The sequence below is a fragment of the Coenobita brevimanus genome, chromosome 101, assembly GCF_032717465.1.
Source record: "Coenobita brevimanus isolate Jiangsu-jjx chromosome 101, ASM3271746v2, whole genome shotgun sequence".
NCBI classification, from domain to species: Eukaryota; Metazoa; Arthropoda; class Malacostraca; order Decapoda; family Coenobitidae; genus Coenobita; species Coenobita brevimanus.
Window position 1 is genome coordinate 12,315,484 of NC_137054.1, and position 21,155 is coordinate 12,336,638.

The following is a 21,155-nucleotide window of genomic DNA, read 5'->3' on the forward strand; positions in this document are numbered from 1 at the left end:
AGGGGAAATTTATGGAGCAGAGAGAAATATGTTAGAAGAAGAAGAGGAAGACGACGACGACGAAGAAGAAGAAGAAGAAGAGGAGGAGGAGGAGGAGGAGGAGGAGGAGGAAGAAGAAGAAGAAGAAGAGGAGGAGGAGGAGGAAGAGGAGGAGGAGGGAGGAAACTAGGAGAGATTTGGAGGAACAGTAGTAAATCGTCGGAATAGGGAGAAGTTTAGAAATACCGGGGTAGTTTGTTAGACTGCTACGTCGGTCTGTTTGCCTGTATGTATATTCGTATCACCCGCGTCGTTAAACCTGATAGGGGTAGGGAGCTAATGTATACATGTTCAAGTCCTGTTCTGAGTCTCGATAGGAGTAGTTCAACCGCTGGACCGAGAACTATTACTTTTATTATTTACTATTTATTATTTATTTCACGCACAGGCATACGCACAAACTCATTATTTTTCATAGGTGATCCTCCAGTAAGTGTTATCACCCAGCTGGCCCTACTTAGGATATCTGTAACATTAGAAACTTGGGAGTGATTACCGTAGAGTTTTTTTCGTGTATGATCTCGAGAAAGGTGAAGAGAGAGAGAGAAACAAGTATCTTCCCAAAGTTTGACGCATACATAGCGGAAAGGTCGAACCAACTGAAACACGCACTAGTAGAGACTGGATTTTCACTGTATTTCGCAAGTTGTAAATTTTCTTCACATGGAACTGGGAAGATATTTATTTCTCTTTCTCTCTGTACAACTATGGGCAAAATTTCGCAGACACTCCTTTTCCAGCACTGTGTCCTACCCTCCATATTTCTCATTCCTCCCCAGGTGATAAATACAATCCCTCCCACTCATACTATCTTCCTGTGAGTCATATTGTTATCTAAATACACCTCATATAACACCTATTGCCACACCTGGAGGAGAAGTGTCAGCGAAATTTTGCCTGTGGCTCTAGAGGTTTTTAAAAAGAGTTTAGATATAAAGATTTACGGTCGTCTTATTAACACCGAAATCAAGAAAGCCTAAGCAAGCCACCATTATATGATAGTTGATTCTGAAGCACATAGGAGATTGGAAGTGTAACATCTAATGGATGAAAAAGGGCAAAGCCAAAAATTTGCATGATGTGTTTTAATTCGTGGGGGTGGGCGAGGGTGCGTACTTCCCCTTTCTATCTATCTGTCTGTCTGTCTGTCTATTTTTCAGTCTGTTAATCAACCTGTCTATCACCAGACGTCTTAATTCTGCAAGGGGTGGCCACAAATTAATCGTCTCCATGTCACTCTCTCCTCTGCCATCTAGCTGCCTTCCCTCCAACTCAGTATGGGGTGGCCACAAACGAATCGTCTCCATGTCACTCTGTCCTCTACCATCTGGCTACCTTCCCTTCAACTCATACCCCGATCCCTCGCATACCTCTTACCCACAAGATTATTTCGTATTCGTACATGGCGTCACATCTGGTACATGTAACGTAACAGTAACGCACTCCTGTTACGTTATTTGTGACGGGGCGTTGGGTACGGCAGGGTGTGTCGGGACAACGTCAGGAAATGTATCTAGTTAGGAACGTAAGCGGAGCAGAGGAGCAGAAGTTAGAGACAAGTAGATAGTTAAGTTAGTGTCTACCCTGAGAGAGAGAGAGAGAGAGAGAGAGAGAGAGAGAGAGAGAGAGAGGGGGGGGGAGGGAGGACGGACTTAGGGAGGAAATATGAGGAAGTTTTATCATCCATGGAAGAGCTGGAGGAAGAGGAGTGGAAAAGGAGGAAGAGGAGGAGAAGGAGGAGGAGGAGAAAGAGGAGGAGGAAGATGAAGATAAAGAGGAAGACAATAGGAATAGGAGGAAGGTGGGAAGGAGGAGGAAGAAAAAGAGGTGAAGTCGGCGAAGCAGGAGCATAGGACAAGGAAAAAGAAGACAAAAAAAGAACAGGAAAAAACGAAAATAGTGAAAAGAAAATACTGTATGAAGAGAAATAAAACCAAAACAGTAAAAAGTAAACAGGGAGAAAGAGAGGAAAAGTAGGAAGAGAGAAAACTGGGAGGAGAGGAGGAGAGAAGATTGAAGAGAGAGGCCAGCCAATAAAAAGAAGAGTAATGTATTTTTATAATGCATTGGGGTACATAATGCAGGAGGAGGCGTGAAGGAAGGAGGATAAAAGAGTGGAGGAAGAGGGAGAGAGAAGGGAAGAAGGTGAAAAAGAGAGAAAAGAGGGAATGAAGGAAGGAAAAGGGAAGGAAGAAGTGAGGTGGAAAACGATGGGAGAAAAGGGGAGAAGGAGGAAAAGTAAGGGAGGAAGAGAGTAAAAGAGATTAGAAGGGGAGGAAGGAGAAAGGATGAAAGAAAAAGAAGAGAGGGAGGGGGAAAGACAGGGAGGAGAGAGAAAATGAGAGGGAAGAAATTTGTTACACTTAAAGGTTTGATGATGATTTTGTGTGTGTGTGTGTGTGTGTGTGTGTGTGTGTGTGTGTGTGTGTGTGTGTGTGTGTGTGTGTGAGTGTGTGTGTGTGTCAACAAAGAGAGATAATATTACTAGCATATGAAAGGACATACTATCAGCATCCAATTCAAATGTCCACCACATTTGGAAGCGAACCCAGCCTCAGAGAACTGGAGAAGGGGCGGCCACCGCGATTTAGTAGTCATATACAGTATAGCTGGCCTAAAATGTATCGTTTCTCTTGTGTGGTGTAAACTGTGAAACACCAGAGGAAGTGCATGAAAACGCTGCACTGTTTCTCCTCTTTCATTGACCACCTACTGTTGTCTATCTCACTCGTTAAAATAAACACCATGGACTCAGGCTGGAATTGAAGCTTTGTCTGAACCACCACATGCACACACGGAGAGACAGAGTTCAGGTTCATTTTCGCTGAACCTGCTGGAAACAGTATCAGTTTTGCCCAGTGTAAATGCAAATAGATTTTAAGAATATTAGTGTCTTAAGGTATCAAAGTTTTTTCTCACGTTCAAAATAGTCTGTGAGATATGCACAATGTATTTTTCTATTGGACCAAAGGAGATGAAAAAAAAAATAGTTTACTGGTCTTGAGAACAGAGGCTCTTGGGATTACGGTCTTAACTGGCATCTTTTCAGTTATTTTTAAGAAATTGTCATTTTAAACAATTGCGTTGTCGTAACATCTTAAAAGTGCAGGAGTTTTAACATTTCTTTGTATTTAAGTTATAATTATGTATATTTTGAAACACAGTATAACACATTTGTTCAAAGACTCTCAGAACTCGGTATAATCTATATTTAATACACGGCAGGTAGTAAATATAATAGTGAACCACCTCTGATACATGGTATGGATGATATATTACATGGAGATAAATACAAGGAAATAACGATATAGGAGAACATACGCATTTCCATTAATGAAAACATAATATAAACAACATGTCACGCGTACAGTTTCCACAAATCCTACATCTTTATAACTTACAAATACCGTAAACTTCTAAGCACAGATATAGAGTATTATAGGTTGACTGTATTATATATATCAGGTGTTGTGTCGCCCTGATATATGCATACTTGGCCACATATGAACCTGGAACAGTATCCGTGTGAGGCGGAGGTCTATCTACGCCTTTTGACATCCATTTATCACAGTTACTTGGCCATTTCGTCTGATATCTGACAGCCCCGTTAATTCATGTTACTGCCGCCAAGGAAATTCATATCAATAAGTCAAGTATGTCAAGTGCAGCAGATGCCAGACCTCATCTATGCACTGATGCAGTTCCAGGTTTATTTGTGGGCAACTGTATACGTAACAAGATGAGATGTTTTCAAAGCACTCCACCACATTTCTCGAATGTAAGGACTCATGACTCCTAACTGGTTTCTTTATCATGATACATAATTCCGTGTCAGACCACCAGGTACTGCAGTATTATTAATCGTGGAAATTACTAGATACTCTTCAATCCTCAGATCTACGAGATTTCCCTGTGAAGTAAAACTGTGTGGTGTTAGCCTGAAGAAAGTTTTTGAGTCGTTTCCTGAGGTTTCAAAGCAATAAAAATGTAAATCCGGATAATGGTAATAAAATCATCATATAGCAAAGAAAAGGTGGTGGAGGGGGACGCTGTCATCTAGAGGCTCCGATATAACCAGCAGGCACCACTGTCTGGCTATACAAAAATCCCTCAACCACTTCCTCATCCCCCGAAAGGAGGATGGTGAACTCCGGAAGAGCAACTTAACTCGGCAGTGCACCGAGCTCACTTTCAGATGAGCCAGGGTTGCAACTGCTACTGATACTACCAAAAAAGAAATATGAGTTGGCAACCCATTGATATCATCGTTCCTTAACAATTTTGCTGACCTTAGTAGAATTATTGTGCATCTTTGTAAGTTCGGTTCGGACTTCAGCTTAAATTACGTACTTACTTTAACTAATACACTCTCATATGGCCTCAGTAAACATATATACTGTAATTTATCTCCAGGTTATTTGGAACTAAGCTACCTCATAGTTTCGCAGAATAATTCAATATATACAGTATGGGTCAGGACAAGTAATATGTAAGTTAGGATCCATGGCTCTCTACAGTGGAGACATCTAGTAATAGAGTTTTCCAGTAAACACCTCATTGTTGTGAATATACATGGGTGTTCATTTATTACGCCCTCCTTGCCAATTCCCGTGAGTCGCGGGGACGGTTGTCAGCGTTAATAATAATAATAATAATAATGAGAGCTTTGTCACGAGTTTATTTATACTCACTGCGTCATTTAATACACATGAATAACTCCTCCAACACGCACATGAGCAGACTGAGTCGTTCCCGCAACACACGAGAACTGGCGCATGGCGCAATAATTGAACCATTGTATTATCATATCAGTTCTTATACAGGTACAGTTACGTGTATATGATTTGTAAACACTTAATAATAAATACAAGTACGACAGAAATATTACTGTTATTTGAGTAGATGTCAACAATTATTACCTATTATTATTGGTGACGATATAAGGTAAAACTTCAAGTGTATCTTCAAGGGGAGTCGAATCAGTGTCATAATTTCATCCTGACAGGAGCCTTAGACCACCAGAGCACCAGGCGTCATGTTACAGTTGCCTTTTCACACACACACACACACACACACACATACATCCTTTACTGCTCCCTCCATCTTTGTTCGAAGCGACTAAAGTTCACCTACTATAATAAAAGCTTTTTATCTTCTGTACACTGTCTATTTTTGCCACAGCGTCGCCATATCTTCCTTTATTTTTCTTCATGTACAGTCGACGACAAAACTTCTCTCTCCTCTCTTGCTTCTATCTCCCCACAAACTTTGATTGCCAGCCTCTCGAATCCACAACATCGCAGCGTTGTGCATTCTTTTACCTTCTTCGCTGTTAGCTGTATATATTTTTTCTTACTTTACTATTTGCTCTCATTTTGTATTTCCTTTCTTTACTTCTTACTGTATTTATGCATTTTCCTTTTTGTTTTACTGTGTACCGCACTTAAGCATTGTTTTCTTGACTGTGTACTGTATTTATGCATTTTCTCTCTTTACTGTGTACTGTATTTATGCATTTTTTCTTTACTGTGCACTGTGCTTATGCATTTTTTCTTGTCTGTGCATTGTACTTAAACATTCTTCTTTCTTTATTGTTTGCAGTATATATGCGCTTTATTTCTTTACTGTTTACTGTTTAAATATTTTCTTTCATGACTGTTTACTGTATTTATGCATTTCCTTCTTTAATGTTTACTCTGTTTATGCATTTCTTTCTTTATAGTGTATTTATGCATTTTCTTCCTTTGCTGCGTACTGTAATGATTCATTCTCCCTCGCTGTGCACCTATTAATGCATTTTTTTTTTTTTACTGTTTTCCTTAGTTACTCTTTCCCTTTCCTTCCCTGCTGTACAGTACATAATATTCATGAATTTGTCTTTCTTTCTTTCTTTCTCTTTCTTTCATTTTCTTTCTTTCTTCATCTCTTTCTTTCTTTCTTCCTCTCACTCTTTCTCTTCACCATCGCCGATTCGCACCCACCACCTTCCCCCCAATTGATTGTTCTTTGTTTTTTTTTTTCTTTTGTTTCTGTTCTTTTCACCCCTGCCGGTTGACACCCCCCTCCTCCTCTCCTCCCTCCATCACGGAACATTAAGCACCTCCTCCAGAAAGTCCCAAGAAGCCTGCAGGGCTGGGGGGGAACCGTGATGCATTGACACCCCTTCAGCCTGAGGACCTCACTTGTGTTTTAGTCTCGCTGGTGGTTTGTTTTCATCTGACGGAACTGGCTCATTTTCACAGCTTGAATACTAAGCTGTTACTGCGTGACATATGGTGAATTTTAGTTATGAGGTAAGCATGAAACTCCTTGGTTACTAGTCAAAAACATCCTCCAATCTGACCCCATCTGGACATTAACTGAGCTGAAAAGGGTTACGGATATTTCTCATAAAAAGACTATATCAGAGCAAGGGCCTCCTTTTTTTCCCCCTAGCCTTTTCACAACTTAGAACTGAAATAGGGACTTGCCTTGTAAAACTGACAGTTGTATAAGTCAGACGATTTTCCTCAGCTTTGGATAAGTCTCTCGTACTGAAGGGTTTAATGAGGGCTACATCTGACCTCTCAAAATAGAAAATTCTCTCTCTCTCTCTCTCTCTCTTTCTCTTTCTCTCTCCATTTGTCTAATATTCCTCCTCTCATTTCTTATGTGTCTTAATTTCAGTGTTCAAATTGAAGAACTGAAGTGACTGAAGTTCCCTCACAGTATACACAACTTCAGTATATGAATCTGAAGGTCGTATGCTGAAACCTGAAATTCGAGAAGTTTGATGCAGACTCGAAATTCTGACGATGATTTTTGACGTACGTGATGATGATGGAAAGTGTCTGGCCTTCCTGTATGGCTGCTGACTGAATTCTATAATATCGGATGCAGACTAACCACACACAACAAGGGCAGGTGTTCCATAAATGAGCTTCAGTTATTAGGGGTTTGCATTCCACTTTGCAGTTTCAGGTTTCAACATACGACCCTAAGTCCTGCTTCTTTCATGCCATATATTTCCACTTCTTCATTCCCTGCACGTATTCTATTTCTCTTTTCAGCATCATAGCAGTGCACAGTAGCCCTAGACTTCTTCCTGTCTCACCCACTAGTGCCCTTCTTTCCTATCCCTTATTTCCATTTTCTTCGTCCCTTCCTTTATTTACTTTTTATTTTTTCGCATTCCCTCCATTGCATTCCATTTCCACATTAAACTTATTTTTTTTTTACTTCATTTTCCTCCTTTATTATTATTATTTCTCTCGTCCCCCCTTTCGCATTTTATTCATATTTCTCGATTCACCGGCACACTTTTCCGTTTCAGCTCTAGACCTCTTCATTTTAGTTTAACTCTTTTTATTCTTCTTTTAGTTCTTTCACGTTTTCGGCTTTATCCTTGTATTTTCATCCTTATATAATTTTTTTAAAGTCCCTCCACTTCTTTTCCTCCATTTCCCAACACATCATTGCACCTTAGCGTAAAATTTCTTCCTTCTTGCCTATGTATATAGTTTTCCTCTTTTATTTATATTTTTCTCGTCCCTCCTTTCTTTCCCTCACCCAGCACAGCATTCCCTTTCATCATTAGATTTCCCTCCTTCATTGTCATACCTCATTGCCCTTCATTTGTTTCTGTTTTTCCCGTGCCTCCATTTTACATTTTCCTTTCTCACCGCATCATTTAATCCTAACAGCAGATTTCTTCCTTCTCCACTTCCTACAATCTTTTTACTTTTATCTTTATATTTTTCTTGTTCCTCTACTTTATTCTCTTCCTCTCCACTTTATTCTCTTCCTCCCCACTTTATTCTCTTCCTCCCCACTTTATTCTCTTCCTCCCCATTTAATTCTCTCTTCCTCGCCACTTTACCACTAGACTGACTTTGTCCTGGGGGCGTCGCAGAACTGGACACTTTTCCCATTACCCGGGGGTGTGCCGCCGCGAGACACTTTTTTGCCCAAGTTTTCCCTCCCGCTGTTTCGGCTTCCCCGTCGGACCCCACTTGTAGCGTCGGGGTGTGAGCTGCCTCCACCTTCTCCTTCGTCGGGTGAGGGTTGCCGACGGTCCTGTGAGGGTGACTGCTGACGATCATGTGAAGGTGACTCCCGACGGCCGTGTGATGATGATTCCCGACGGTCGTGTGATGGTGAGTCCTGACCATCGTCTGCAAGTGATTCCCGACGGTTATATGATGGTGATTCCCGACGGACGTGCGATGGTGATTCCTCACGGTCGTGTGATGGCGGGTGCTGACGGTCGTGTGCTTGTGGCTCCCGACGGTCGTATTCCGATGACTCCTGATGGCTGTACACCGGTGATTCCCGACGGTCGTGTGATGGCGAGTACCGGCGTTGGTGTCTTACTGATCCCCGACGGCCGTATACTGATGAGCCCCGACGGTCGTGTGATTGTGAGTGTTTGCGGTCGTGCACAGGTGATTCCCGACGGTCGCGTGCCATTGATTCCCGGCGGTCCAGGCAGCAGCTTCCCCTCGAGTCGCCCGTTGCTTGCGAGTCTTGGTTAAGGGAGCTCGTTGGAGATGGGCGTTTGGCTTCACCGTGCTCCCCGTCCGAGAGCAATTTCTCAACCTCTGCCTCTGCCTCCAGTTCCTTCGTGCTGGTGCTCTTTATGCTGGCTGACCTCCCCCCTGTCCCCACTGGAACAGGGATTCTCTCCTCCTCGATCATGTCAGCGCTTAGGCTGGCGGACCTATCTCTCTCCAGGAGGCGACGTCCCTCCCCGGAGTGCCGCTTCTCCCCTTCCATCCCTCTCCTCACTCCCTCCAGGGGTCCTGCCACAACCCCGTTCTCCCCTGCCCTGCTGTTCTGTCGGCTACACGAGACGCTGTTGCTGTTACTGCTAGGGAAACCGTAACTCCCGGCGAAGCTGCTCTGCCTCCCGTACCGCGCCATGTTGGGTCGCGGCGGAGGAACATCATCGAAGGAGGAATGCTGGCCACAGCGAGCCAGAGCCACGCGCACCGAATGTCCATCTCGAAAACCCGCCACTTCGGTCGTCCTTGAGGAGCCGCTGCGCCCGTTGGACATGGAGGTGCCGGTGGTGTTGAAGGTGGACTGGCGGCTGAGGTGACGGCGGGAGGCGTCTCGGCTCAGCAGCTTCAGGAAGGCCTCGCGGAACTTGGTGGAGGTGAGGTTGTAGAGGATCGGGTTGACGGCGGAGTTGGCAAAGAAGAGAACCCTCGCCCCGTACAGCAAGCTGGTAGGGAGAAATGAAACATAAAGGAAATGAACTAAGTTGTAAGCTTAGATGAACAGTACTTGTCACACACACTCAGCATGCCTTCTTGCCTAGTAACAGCATATCAGATGATCTGTTGATGAAATTCCTTTATATCATGAAATTAATCATCATGCACAGACCTTTAGCTTAAACTCTTATAACCACCATATACAGTATTTTAAAAATCTACCTCAGATACGACAAGTTATGTAGACTCCAAGTCTAAAGGTATTGATTTTCTTTTGCATTTGCTTATGTATGTCTGTCTGTCCGTCCGTCTGTCTGTCTCATATATCTATCTGTTTATCTGTTAATCTACCTCTTTATCTGTTCATGTGTCTGTCTGTCTATCTATCTGACTATATTTACGTATATATAACACACGCATATACAGAAATACCCACACACATGGACATTCAAGGACGGTCAGTCAACACTTTCAGACATAAACATATCCCATTACACACACACACACACACACACACACACACACACACACCTGCTTCCACTACCCACCTGAAGAAGCGGAGTGCCCCCATCCTCTCTATGGACTCCTTGGGCGTCCATACGATCCACAGGGTGAGGACGCGGAAGGGAAACAGGCTCACGAAGAAGAAGATGGTCACAGTAGCAAGCATCACCACCACCTGCAGGAGAAGCGGAGGAAAAGATATTAGACTTAAGTAATTAGATTGACAGTATCATCACCACCCTGTAGAGGAAGAAGAAGAAGAAGACGAAGAAAAAGCAGAATAAGAAGAAGACGAAGAAGAAGCAGAAGAAGAAAAGAAAGATGAAGAAGAAGAAGAAGAAGACCAAGAACAAGAAATAAATACTAAGAGTAACCAACATCATCACCACTTGTAGAAAGGGGAGGGAAAAGGAGGATAAAAATATGGAGGAAATAAAGATGAAGAGAATGTATACCTGTATATAATTATAAATGCTTGGATGATGAGTGATTAAATGTACAATTAATTCCACTGGGCATTCCTTTGACAGCTGTACTATTGTGCTGTCTGTTTTATATTATTATTATTTTTGTTTGGGGGTGGGTGGGAGTAGGATGTTGATGATGATGATTTATAATTATCGTACAAGTTTCAAGTAAGACACAACTAGGTCCTTACAGAGCTCGGTACTCATTATAGCTCGATCCCCTTTCCTCCTTCCCCTCCTCCATCTTCTCTTTCTCTTTACCTGTTCATCTATTCCTTCCCGCTTCCTCTCCTTCCCTCTGTCCACTGCTTCTGTCCCTTAATTTTGCCTTATCTCTTCTACTTCTCCACCAACTCTACTCCACTCTTTCCCTCTTTTCTTCCCGTCCTTATCGCCCTTGTCCTTCCTCCACCTTCTCATCTGCCTTTCCTACAAAATTCCCATATTTGTTCTCTCTAACAGGCGTATTGTTTTTCCACTTGTATTCTGTCGACTTTTTTTTACCCTGATGGGATATTGGGTGGGGGATAGCCTTCTTTTCTGATCTTTTCCCACATACCTTGGTTAGATATTAAAGCAATTAGCCCTTTTTTCCCAACAGACAACCTCGATATGGGTTAACAGTCCTCTTGTTATCTGTATTTTCTGTGTATTTTTATACCCACTGTCTCGCTTCCCTTATCCCTCCCCTCCACTCGTTCACCCTATCTCTCTCTCTCTCTCTCTCTCTCTCTCTCCCCCCCTCCCTCCCTCCCTCCCTCCACCTCTCTCCCTCCCTCCACCTCTCTACCCCTCTCCCCTTCGTCTTACACCCCTCCTAATCCCTCCTTACCTGTTCTACTTCTCAAACTCTATTCCCAGCGGCAAGCTCACCCACATCAATTACCAAAGTTGTGGAGGGGTAGCCGAACTCTGCCTTCCCCTCCCTCTCTCCCCCACTGTATACATTGAATGTGGGAGGGCGCTTTGTAGGGACGTTAAGTTTTATTTTTCTTATTTATATTTCAATAACTTTCTGTCATGTAATGCCACTAGGGTATTATGAGTGACTTTTTTTTTTTTTTCGCCTACCTTTTTACCTACAAATTTCTGTATCATCGCAGTTATCATCATCTTGACTCTGTCTCAATACACTCTTTTCACCTCAACTTGATCTGAAACTTCCATCTCTCCATCGTGCATTGTCATTTCTCCATCTTGAGTATGGAGTTGTAGCAGGAAGTTAATATTAGAATATGGTGCTAATCACGAAAAAGTACGACAGGAAGAATGTAATACTCTAATATTGTCATATGTTGTCACTGAGCTACGGGAAATAAACTTCAAAAAGACAAAAATCTGGACAAAGATAAGATGAAAGTACTATAACACATAAAAAGTGGACAGGATACAGTAAGAGGAACGGGGAAGATCATTTATCTATAAACTACTAAAATTCCCAGTCTGTTTATCTGTTTGTAACATTAGATTAACCGAAACGGTGCATTACAGCACGACAGTTGTTGGATCAACGTACAATACCTAAAATGCGCTAACTTAAAGACTACATAAAAAAAACCGCGTGCAGTCGGCCTCCGGTTATCATGTTATTAACTAACGTCCATATCTTATATTACGCGGTAAATGCGGCGGGGCATTTCCGTGGAGTTTCATGTATCTGCAGAGAGAGAGAGAGAGAGAGAGAGAGAGAGAGAGAGAGAGAGAGAGAGAGAGGGACGGATGGGTAGACGGATTGGTGGGATGGGTGGGTAAGGTTGATGGGTGAGTGCATAGAGGTAGGATTAGGGTATGACACAACTAGGTTCTTACAGAGCTCGGTACTCATTATAGCTCGAGCCCCTCTCCTCCTTCCCCTCCTCCATCTTCTCTCTCTCTTCACAGGAGGAATGTAATACTCTAATATTGTCATATGTTGTCACTGAGCTACGGGAAATAAACTTCAAAAAGACAAAAATCCGGACAAAGATAAGATGAAAGGACTATAACATATAAAAAGTGGACAGGATACAGTAAGAGGAACGGGGAAGACCATTTATCTATAAATGGGCAATGGAAAAATAGGTCCATTTTAGGAAAAGGTCCATGGAGAATATAACCCTGGGGAAAAGGGCCCAAGACCCGAGGGTCTTCTTCCACAGGGAGTATCCGGGGTCCTAGGTAATGCACGATCATAGGGCTTTACCCAGGCAACGCCGGGTACCCCTTCTAGAACGTAGCCCAGTGAAGTAGTTACACTGCTACTGCATCAACACTCAATTTTTCTGTTTATAGTTCGTGCACTAATTTTTCTTCTCTCTCGTAGTGAAATTTGATAAGGAAGCATGAAGAGAGAAGGAAGAAACGAAACAGATAGAAATTCTATACATAAACCTACACACGTATCTTTATCGTAGTAAAATCAATCAGGGAAGTAGAAAGTGGGAAGAGAGCTGAAGTAAATGAAGAAGGCAGTGAAAGCGAAGTCTCTACACATTTCTTTCTGTTGACGTGAGATCAATCAGAGAAGGAGAAAGTGGGAAGACAAAAGGAAGTAAATGAAGAAGGAGAGAGAGAGGGACCTATTCACACCCATTCATCTGCGCGGACACAAGTTTATGGAACCGTAAATTGAAGGAATACACAAGAGGGCCTTTTAATCTCCCGGCTCCCCCATTCTAAGATTATCATTTCAGCAACTCCCAGGCTCGTTCATCCCCCTCGCTCTCACTCCTGGATTAGAGAGGCAGAAGAAAGCCAAATTTATTCTCCCATCGCAAATCCGTGGGAGTCTTGTAAGTTACCTGAGTCCTACCTTCCATATCTCAACTTACCCCCTTTCTTCTTCTTCCTACCTGTTCCTGAGTTATTCATTCTCACTTACCTTTCTCTCTCATCTTTCTCCTTTCTCCCTCTCGCTTCTTCCGTCTTTCTCCCTCCATCTCTCTCAGTTTTTTCCGTATTATTCCGATTTTTCTTACTTGTTCCTACTTCACTTATTATTCCCCATCTTGAACTCTTTCCTTATTTCTCCCCTCTTTTTTTTTTCTTTCCTTCCTGACGTCTTCCTCCATCTTACCCTCCCTCCTTAACCCCTTCCTTTCTTCTCCCCTTCATATCATTCCTACTTCCTTGGTACTCCCCTCTTCTGTTTCCTCCATTCTCCCTCACCTTCTCCTTCTTATGTCCCTCTTCTTTTAACCTTTCCCCCTGCTTCATCTCTCCTTCCTCACTACCCCGTCCTTTTTCCTTACTTGCTCTTGTACTTTTCTTCACCTTCCCTGTCTTCTTCATTTTATCCTACTTCCGGTTTCATTCTGAACTCCTCGCTTCATCCTCATCCCCTCATTCTCCTGTCCATCCTCACCCATTCTTGCCTCACCATTTCCTGCTTCCCTTCTCATTATCCAGCATTCCTACTTCACTCCACCCTCTCCTGCCAAACCCCACTTTCCACTTCCTTGCCAAATGTCCCTCCTCTTCCATCACACTCCACATCCCACACTTCACTCTGTCTCTCCTCTATTCCCCCACACCCCGCTACTTATTCTGCCTCCAACTTTCCCCCTATTGCCTCACCCACTCCACCTCTCCTATTTACTTACTTCACTCCTGCCTAGCCCCCTCCTTTTTTCACCTCCTTCTGCCTATAACCCCTACAGCCTCATTCCCTTCTACCCTACCATTTCTGCCTCTCCTGGCTGATGCCTCCCCCCTCCTGCCTCATATCACTCCAGCCTCACCTCATTCAGCACACCCTCTCCTGCCTCACCTTCTCTACCTCTCCTGTTTTCCGCCTCGCTCTCTTCTGCCGTACCCAGCCGTTTTCCTGCCAGTCAACTTTTGGTACTTCCGTCGTGTGAACTTCCTTCTGACAAATTTAGTAGGTGACAACTAACTCCTGTGTGTGTGTGTGCGTGTGCGTGTGCGTGTGCGTGCGTGCGTGTGTGTGTGTGTGTGTGTGTGTGTGTGTGTGTGTGTGTGTGTGTGTGTGTGTGTGTGTGTGTGTGTGTGTGTGTGTGTGTGAGACAGACAGACAGACAGACAGACAGACAGACAGAGACAGAGACAAACAGACAGACAGAGACAGAGTGACAGACAGAGACTAAAAATTTCTTTTAGTCACACAAATCTTCCTAGTAGAGAGAGAGAGAGAGAGAGAGACAGAGAGACAGAGACAGACAGACAGACAGATAGACAGAGAGAGAGAGAGAGACTATAAATAACATTCAGTTAAACAAATCTCCCTAATATAAAATGCCCACTTCACCCCTACTTCACACGGTGATGTGGTGATTATGAGAGAGAATATCAGGAGAAGTGTCAGAGAATTTTGGGAATATTTACGTACCTTCCTTTACACTTTATCAATGGTCGTGGACAATTTTTTCACAAGTCACAGTAAAAACATTCTCTTGCATTCACACCAAGGAAAGAAGGTGAGCGTGACTGAATGTATTAAGGATGCTGTCAAGGTTATCTGAGGCGAATATTCCAGTAGCTTCCTTTGCAGCTAATTGTTTGTCTTGTTCGGTGGTCAGGAACAGTAAAATATTCTCGTTGCTCACACCTCATCGCACCATGGAGACGTGATCAGTATGATAGTGCGTATATATTAGGAGGAAACGTTGAGGGATTCTGAAGGGAATGTTTGAGCTCCTTCTCTTGTAGATCATTGTTGATCTTGTACAACAGTAACGGTAAAGTAATGGTAAAAATATTATCTTTTGCCTCGTCTACTTTACAACATGGGAATAGGATGAATGTGAGAGTGAATGTTGGCATGAAAGAGTGAGGCAGGAGGGGTAGAGGCAATAGGCAGGAGGGTGTGAGCCAGGAGAGACAGAAAACGTGAGGCAGGAAAAGAGAGTCGTTGAACCAATACTGAGAGGGGAGAGGTTTGATAGGAGAGAGAGATGGGAGCGTGGAGGGGAGAGTGAAGGAGGAGGTGAAGACAAGACACGAGGCAGTAGAGGGTGAGACAGGAGATAGGGAGGAGGGAGAAGCCAAGAGGAAATTAGGAGGGAGACGATAAGGCGAGGAGGAGAGGAGGAAGGAAGGAAGGGAGAGGAAACGGAGAAGACGGCCGCGAAGGAAAGGAAAGTGAGTGAACCATGAGAAGGTGAGAAAGAAGGAGTGGGATGTGAGGAAGTGGGAATGAGACAGGAGGGAGGGAAGGAAGGAAGGTGGGTGAAGGAGGGGAAGATAAGGAAGAAGAAGGGAGCAGTAAGGAAGAGAGTGTTGAGGCAGAAGGAATGTGGAAGGGTTCTGAGGAGAGCATCTGAGTACCTTCCTATGAAACTTATCGTTGGTTTTGTAGGACGAATACAACACAGAGTGGGCGGGAAGGACTTGGCAGTGATCGAAAAACCTCAAGCCGACATTGCTTTTGTCATACTGTTTTCACTGGTTTTATTCCACCCATCCTCTCCTTGTCAGTCATTAAGCAATCAATTATTATTTTTTTTCCTCGTCTCGCTTCCTTTCTCCTTCATCCTCGCTTCTGTAAATCCATGATGCCCCCTTCCTCCACCTCACTTCCCCTTCTCCTTCTCCCCCTCTCTCTCTTTGCTATCCTCCTCTAATGATTTAATTACGGGAAAATTAGTTTGTCTGATCAAGGCTTTGGCTTACGGTAATTATTATAGACAGGCAGGTGGGGCCGTGTTGTCTCGCCAAGGTAGGGGGGAGACGTCAGCGATGCAAATCCCTTTATTCTCACCCCTACCCTTCACCAACCTCGCTCTCCTTAGCTCATTTTCACCGACCTCGCATTCTAAGTTCATTTTCAGTCTTCACCAATCTCACCTTCCTAGCTCATTCTTAGTCAGCTTAACCCTTCGCCAGTCTCACACTCTCGGCTCATTCACAGCCTGCCTCACCCTCCAGTCTCACATTCTTAAGCTTTTTATCACCAGCCTCACAACTTAAGTTCATTCTCAACCTTCGCCGATCTCCTAATCTAAGTTCATTGGCAGCTTGCACTCATCACTTACCAACCTTACCTTCCAGAGCTTACAGTCATCGTTACATATCAGTTTTTGTGTCTTCATATTGGGTAGATCGACTTTGCTGGAGTGAGGCAAAAGATGGAGGAAAAGATCGATTACCAGGCAGGGAAGGGCGAGGAGGACAAAGAACAACGCGGTACTTTGGCACTTAGTCTTTCTTCATTACCTGTCTTTCTCCATTCACCAGTACTTTTTTTAAATTATTCTCAACCCACCCACCCCTCAGTCTGATGTTCCTGCCTCATCCTCCACCAGTCTCACATTTTAAGCTCATCATCAGCCTAGCTCACTGTTCACCAGTCACCTTCCTAAGCTCATTCTCATCATGCCTCACCACGAATCTCATATCCATAGCTCATTCTCAGCCTGTATCACTTTTATCAGTCTCATCTTCTTACGCTCATTCTTAACTTTCACCAGTCTTGCCATCATAGGTCCTTCGCACCCTGCTTCACCACTAATCTCATCTTCTAAGCTCATTCTCATCTAACCCACCTGCTTCCGGGCCTTCATATTGGGCAGGTCGACTTTTCTGTGCTGGAGTGCGGCTGAGGCTGAGTCTTGCATGAGGGAGCGACCGATCACCAGGTAGAGGAGCACGAGGAGCACCAGGGGCACGAAGAAGAAGACGGCGGTCACCATGTTGATGTAGAGGCAGGCCCAGAAGGTGGTGAGCTCCGTGTAGCAGCCCGGGACAGTGGACCCGTCGGCGTAGGGCACCCACATGTGTTTGCTCATTACCATCATAGGACTGTGGAAGAAAGGTTGAAAATGGATTTAGAGTGACTGTGGTTCTGTCGTATATCATTATCATCATCGTTATCATTACTATCATCCCTTTCCTTATTGTCGTCAATGGGCTGTGGGAATAGGAGATGAGAATAGGCGTAGAGAAAGGTATTAATGCCATTTTATCATCATCATCATTATCATCATCATCCATGTAGGCCAAGATAGTTCCGTGTAGCAGCTTGGGAGAGAGGGCTGTCGACATAGGACCCATATGTGTTTGTTCGACCCATATGTGTTTGTTCATTACCATCATGGGGCAGTGGAGATAGATAGATAGATAGATAGATAGATAGATAGATAGAGAGAGAGAGAGAGAGAGAGAGAGAGAGAGGGGGGGGAAGGGAGAGAAGGAGGGAGAGAGAGAGGGAGAGGGAGAAACTTTATCATCAGTCAGTCATATCGTCGCCTTCGTCATCATCATCATCGTCAAGATCATTATGCTAATATGTTTCTTCTGGGCTATCTGTGGAGAAGGAGAAGTTAGTGACTATGTTCATCATCATCATCATCATCATCATCATTTTTAACATCATTATCTACAGGTTTACAAATCACCACTACTGAGCTGTGTGAGGGAGGATAAGAAAAGAGTTAGCTAGCGTTTCTGTGTCTTAAAATATCCTTCTCCCTCTCCATATCATCATCATCATCATCACTATCATCACCGATATTTTTTCCTTGTCACAGTCACTGAGATATGAGAGAAGGAGGGAGAGGGTTTAGGCTGTGTACCTGTAGTAAAATATCGTCATTATTATTACATTATTATCATCACTATTATTATTACCGTTATTATCATCACAGTTATCATTATCATCATTATCTTTTATGGAGGCCAGAATGCTGTGAGCTCAATGGACCCGTGAAATGCGGACACATTCATTCACTCATAATATAAGAAGAAAAATGAGCCATGCATCTCTCACTCATCACTCTTGCACTATTAATGAAAGTGAGAGAAAATGGGAAGGGAACACAGCGAAGAGACATAAAAATTGAAAAAATTAAAAGTAAAAAAAGAGGAAAAGGTGGCTGACGAAGGAAGGAAATATGCAGAAGGTGTGGAGTCAGAATATAAAGTAGGAGAGGTGGGAGGGAGGCAGTTGCAGGGGACGACGTGAGGTGAGATGAGGTGAGGTGAGAAGAGATGAGGTAACGTGAGGTGAGGTGGGGAGCGGTGGAATGAAGGGAGTACTAATGCCAATCGTGGTAATGCGGCATTCCACGTCATCCAAACCCGGTCTGTGTTTGCTCATGACTAGCGTGTGTGTGTGTGTGTGTGTGTGTGTGTGTGTGTGTGTGTGTGTGTGTGTGTGTGTGTGTGTGTGTGTGTGTGTGTGTGTGTGTGTGTGTGTGTGTGTGTGTGTGTGTGTGTGTGTGTGTGTGTGTGTGTGTGTGTGTGTGTGTGTGTGTGTGTGTGTGTGTGTGTGTGTGTGTGTGTGTGTGTGTGTGTGTGTGTGTGTGTGTGTGTGTGTGTGTGTGTGTGTGTGTGTGTGTGTGTGTGTGTGTGTGTGTGTGTGTGTGTGTGTGTGTGTGTGTGTGTGTGTGTGTGTGTGTGTGTGTGTGTGTGTGTGTGTGTGTGTGTGTGTGTGTGTGTGTGTGTGTGTGTGTGTGTGTGTGTGTGTGTGTGTGTGTGTGTGTGTGTGTGTGTGTGTGTGTGTGTGTGTGTGTGTGTGTGTGTGTGTGTGTGTGTGTGTGTGTGTGTGTGTGTGTGTGTGTGTGTGTGTGTGTGTGTGTGTGTGTGTGTGTGTGTGTGTGTGTGTGTGTGTGTGTGTGTGTGTGTGTGTGTGTGTGTGTGTGTGTGTGTGTGTGTGTGTGTGTGTGTGTGTGTGTGTGTGTGTGTGTGTGTGTGTGTGTGTGTGTGTGTGTGTGTGTGTGTGTGTGTGTGTGTGTGTGTGTGTGTGTGTGTGTGTGTGTGTGTGTGTGTGTGTGTGTGTGTGTGTGTGTGTGTGTGTGTGTGTGTGTGTGTGTGTGTGTGTGTGTGTCGAACCTTGCAACACACAGCATTCACATATGCTTCTATTTTTATTCTACACAACGGGAGGGGGGGGAGGTGAAGTAAAGAAACTGGCGAAGGAAAGAGAGGGGTGGAGAAAGCGAGGATCAAGGGGAGAGAGAGAGAGAGAGAGAGAGAGAGAGGGAGGGAGGGAGGGAGGGAGTGAGGGAGAGAAATATGCCAGTAACTCAGGTCAAGAGGGGGTCGTAATCGTAAAACATAATACCTTTGATGTTATGCTGCTGACAAGACCCGGAGAGAATGGTCTTAGTACTGCACGACATTTCTCTCTCTCTCTCTCTCTCTCTCACACACACACACACACACACACACACACACACACACACACACACACACACACACACATCACCAAACCGACTTGATCACAACGATAAAATTAAATCTTGCATCACTTAATCTCATCTACACTATTGGTACCTAACTTTCTAACTTAACCCGATGTAATTTATTGTGTCCAGATCCGACATGGCCTAGTCTAACCTATTCTATCTCATTTTAATAAACAATTTATAAACCTGGTGTAAGGTAATATGGCGAACTTACTTAACTTCTTCTAAAAGCTAACCCAACGTAGAATAACCAGTTCTAAAAGGTCTTACCCAGTCCATTCCCCCCCCTCCTCCCTTCTTTTTTTGTATGTGTGCTTCTGACTCTGGCATAGACTGGAAGTACATTCCCTGATGCCAAGAACATAAATTATAAGTTCATTAGTTTGGTTCGTCCATACTTAGACATATACACCACACACCGTCACATGTCATCACTTTTGCTCTACTGGCCTCCGTTCGTACAGAATACATACTAAGATTGTCTCTCCGGACTCGTGTGATAATATGATAAAGGGTGTTTTAATTATACGAGAGTGAGTCCTGAAGGAAATCAGTAAAGTCTGTTCTAATGAGATTCAAGTAATGAAATTATTCTCTGACTCAGTTTGGGTTCGAATAAGTTTCTTTTGAATAAAAGACGATTTTTCTAACCACTTGGTCACCCCCTCTCCCTAACCCATCCTAACAGTACCGAAAATGATCCAGCGAATCATCTCTTCATCCAACATACCTTTTCCTCACCCAGTCTTCCTTAGTCTCATCCAACATGCCTAACTCTCAAAGAACCTTCCCTATCGTCCCTTAGTTCGTATGAGAGAGAGAGGAAGTTGGACCTAAAAATGGCGTCGTATGTCGGGAAGAAAGAGTTATTGTAGCACCACAGTCATCAGAACGTGGGTATTGAATTAGTCCTGAGGGGGATATAACGAGGGAGATCCGTCAGTACCTACGTGACCCCAGGACATAACACGAAGCCTTGGTGTTGAGGGGGGTCACGGTAACAGAGACGGATGGACGGTAGTTATGTGAAATGGCGCCACTCCAGTCTATTCGCTTTGTCCCGTTTGTAATATATATATTTTTTTTTACTGTCTCTTGCTTTCCTCATTCCTTGCACTACATTTCTTCCTCCTCCGTGTTATTACTTTGTCGTATTCATTCTCAGTCCTTTCACCTCGCTCTCTCCCTCCTTGCCTTTGTTCTTGTATTGGGTCGCATTTATTCTCTGCCTTGACAATTTTCTCCTACATCACCCCTACTCCTGTGCTTTCGTTATCGCCGCTTGTCTGTTCTCTATTCCTGCACTTCTCGGTTTCATACTCCTTACTCTTGTACCTTCGTTAAAGCATCTTGTTTACCCTGTCTGGTGGTTTTTCCTGTCCTCTCTCATCCACCCTTTTCATGTAATTTTCGTTTACTGCGTTGTATTTACTCTCAGCCCTTGTTCTCTCTCATCGTCCCTAACCTTGTATGTTCTGTAACAGTCGGCTTGTATATGACTGACATGGACTGGTAGCTCTTATGTACGTATTCAAGCTGTGTTCTACAGGTACTAAATGATAATGAATCGTAAAACTGTTGGACATCACTCTCATCCCAATCGTTTTAGCTTTTTCTGTCTGCATGACCTACTCTCACATCCTTATCCACAATCCTCCCATCTCCCATATCTCTCCCATCCACTTTCCCTCATCCCCACCTCCTATTAAATTCACAGAGGAGTTTGGAGAGGTTACGAAAAGGGACAGACGGTGAAACAAGAGACAGTAGACAAGTGTTATGGTTTAGACTTGCTTATTCAGTTACTGTGGATAAGTTTTTGC

General features: G+C 43.8%; 1 protein-coding gene across 1 annotated transcript in view; it reads right to left on the bottom strand.

Moving 5' to 3' along the window:
• Window positions 1-7,899: 7,899 nt before the first annotated feature.
• LOC145414930 (uncharacterized) overlaps window positions 7,900-21,155 on the bottom strand; it is a 353,903-nt gene continuing 340,647 nt past the window's right edge. Inside the window, exons 3-5 of the mRNA XM_080284345.1 lie at window positions 16,690-16,945; window positions 9,785-9,915; window positions 7,900-9,244 (exon numbers count right to left, since the gene is read on the bottom strand). Of these exons, the coding sequence (XP_080140471.1) occupies window positions 7,900-9,244; window positions 9,785-9,915; window positions 16,690-16,945 (1,732 nt within the window). The remainder of the gene's footprint in view (window positions 9,245-9,784; window positions 9,916-16,689; window positions 16,946-21,155) is intronic.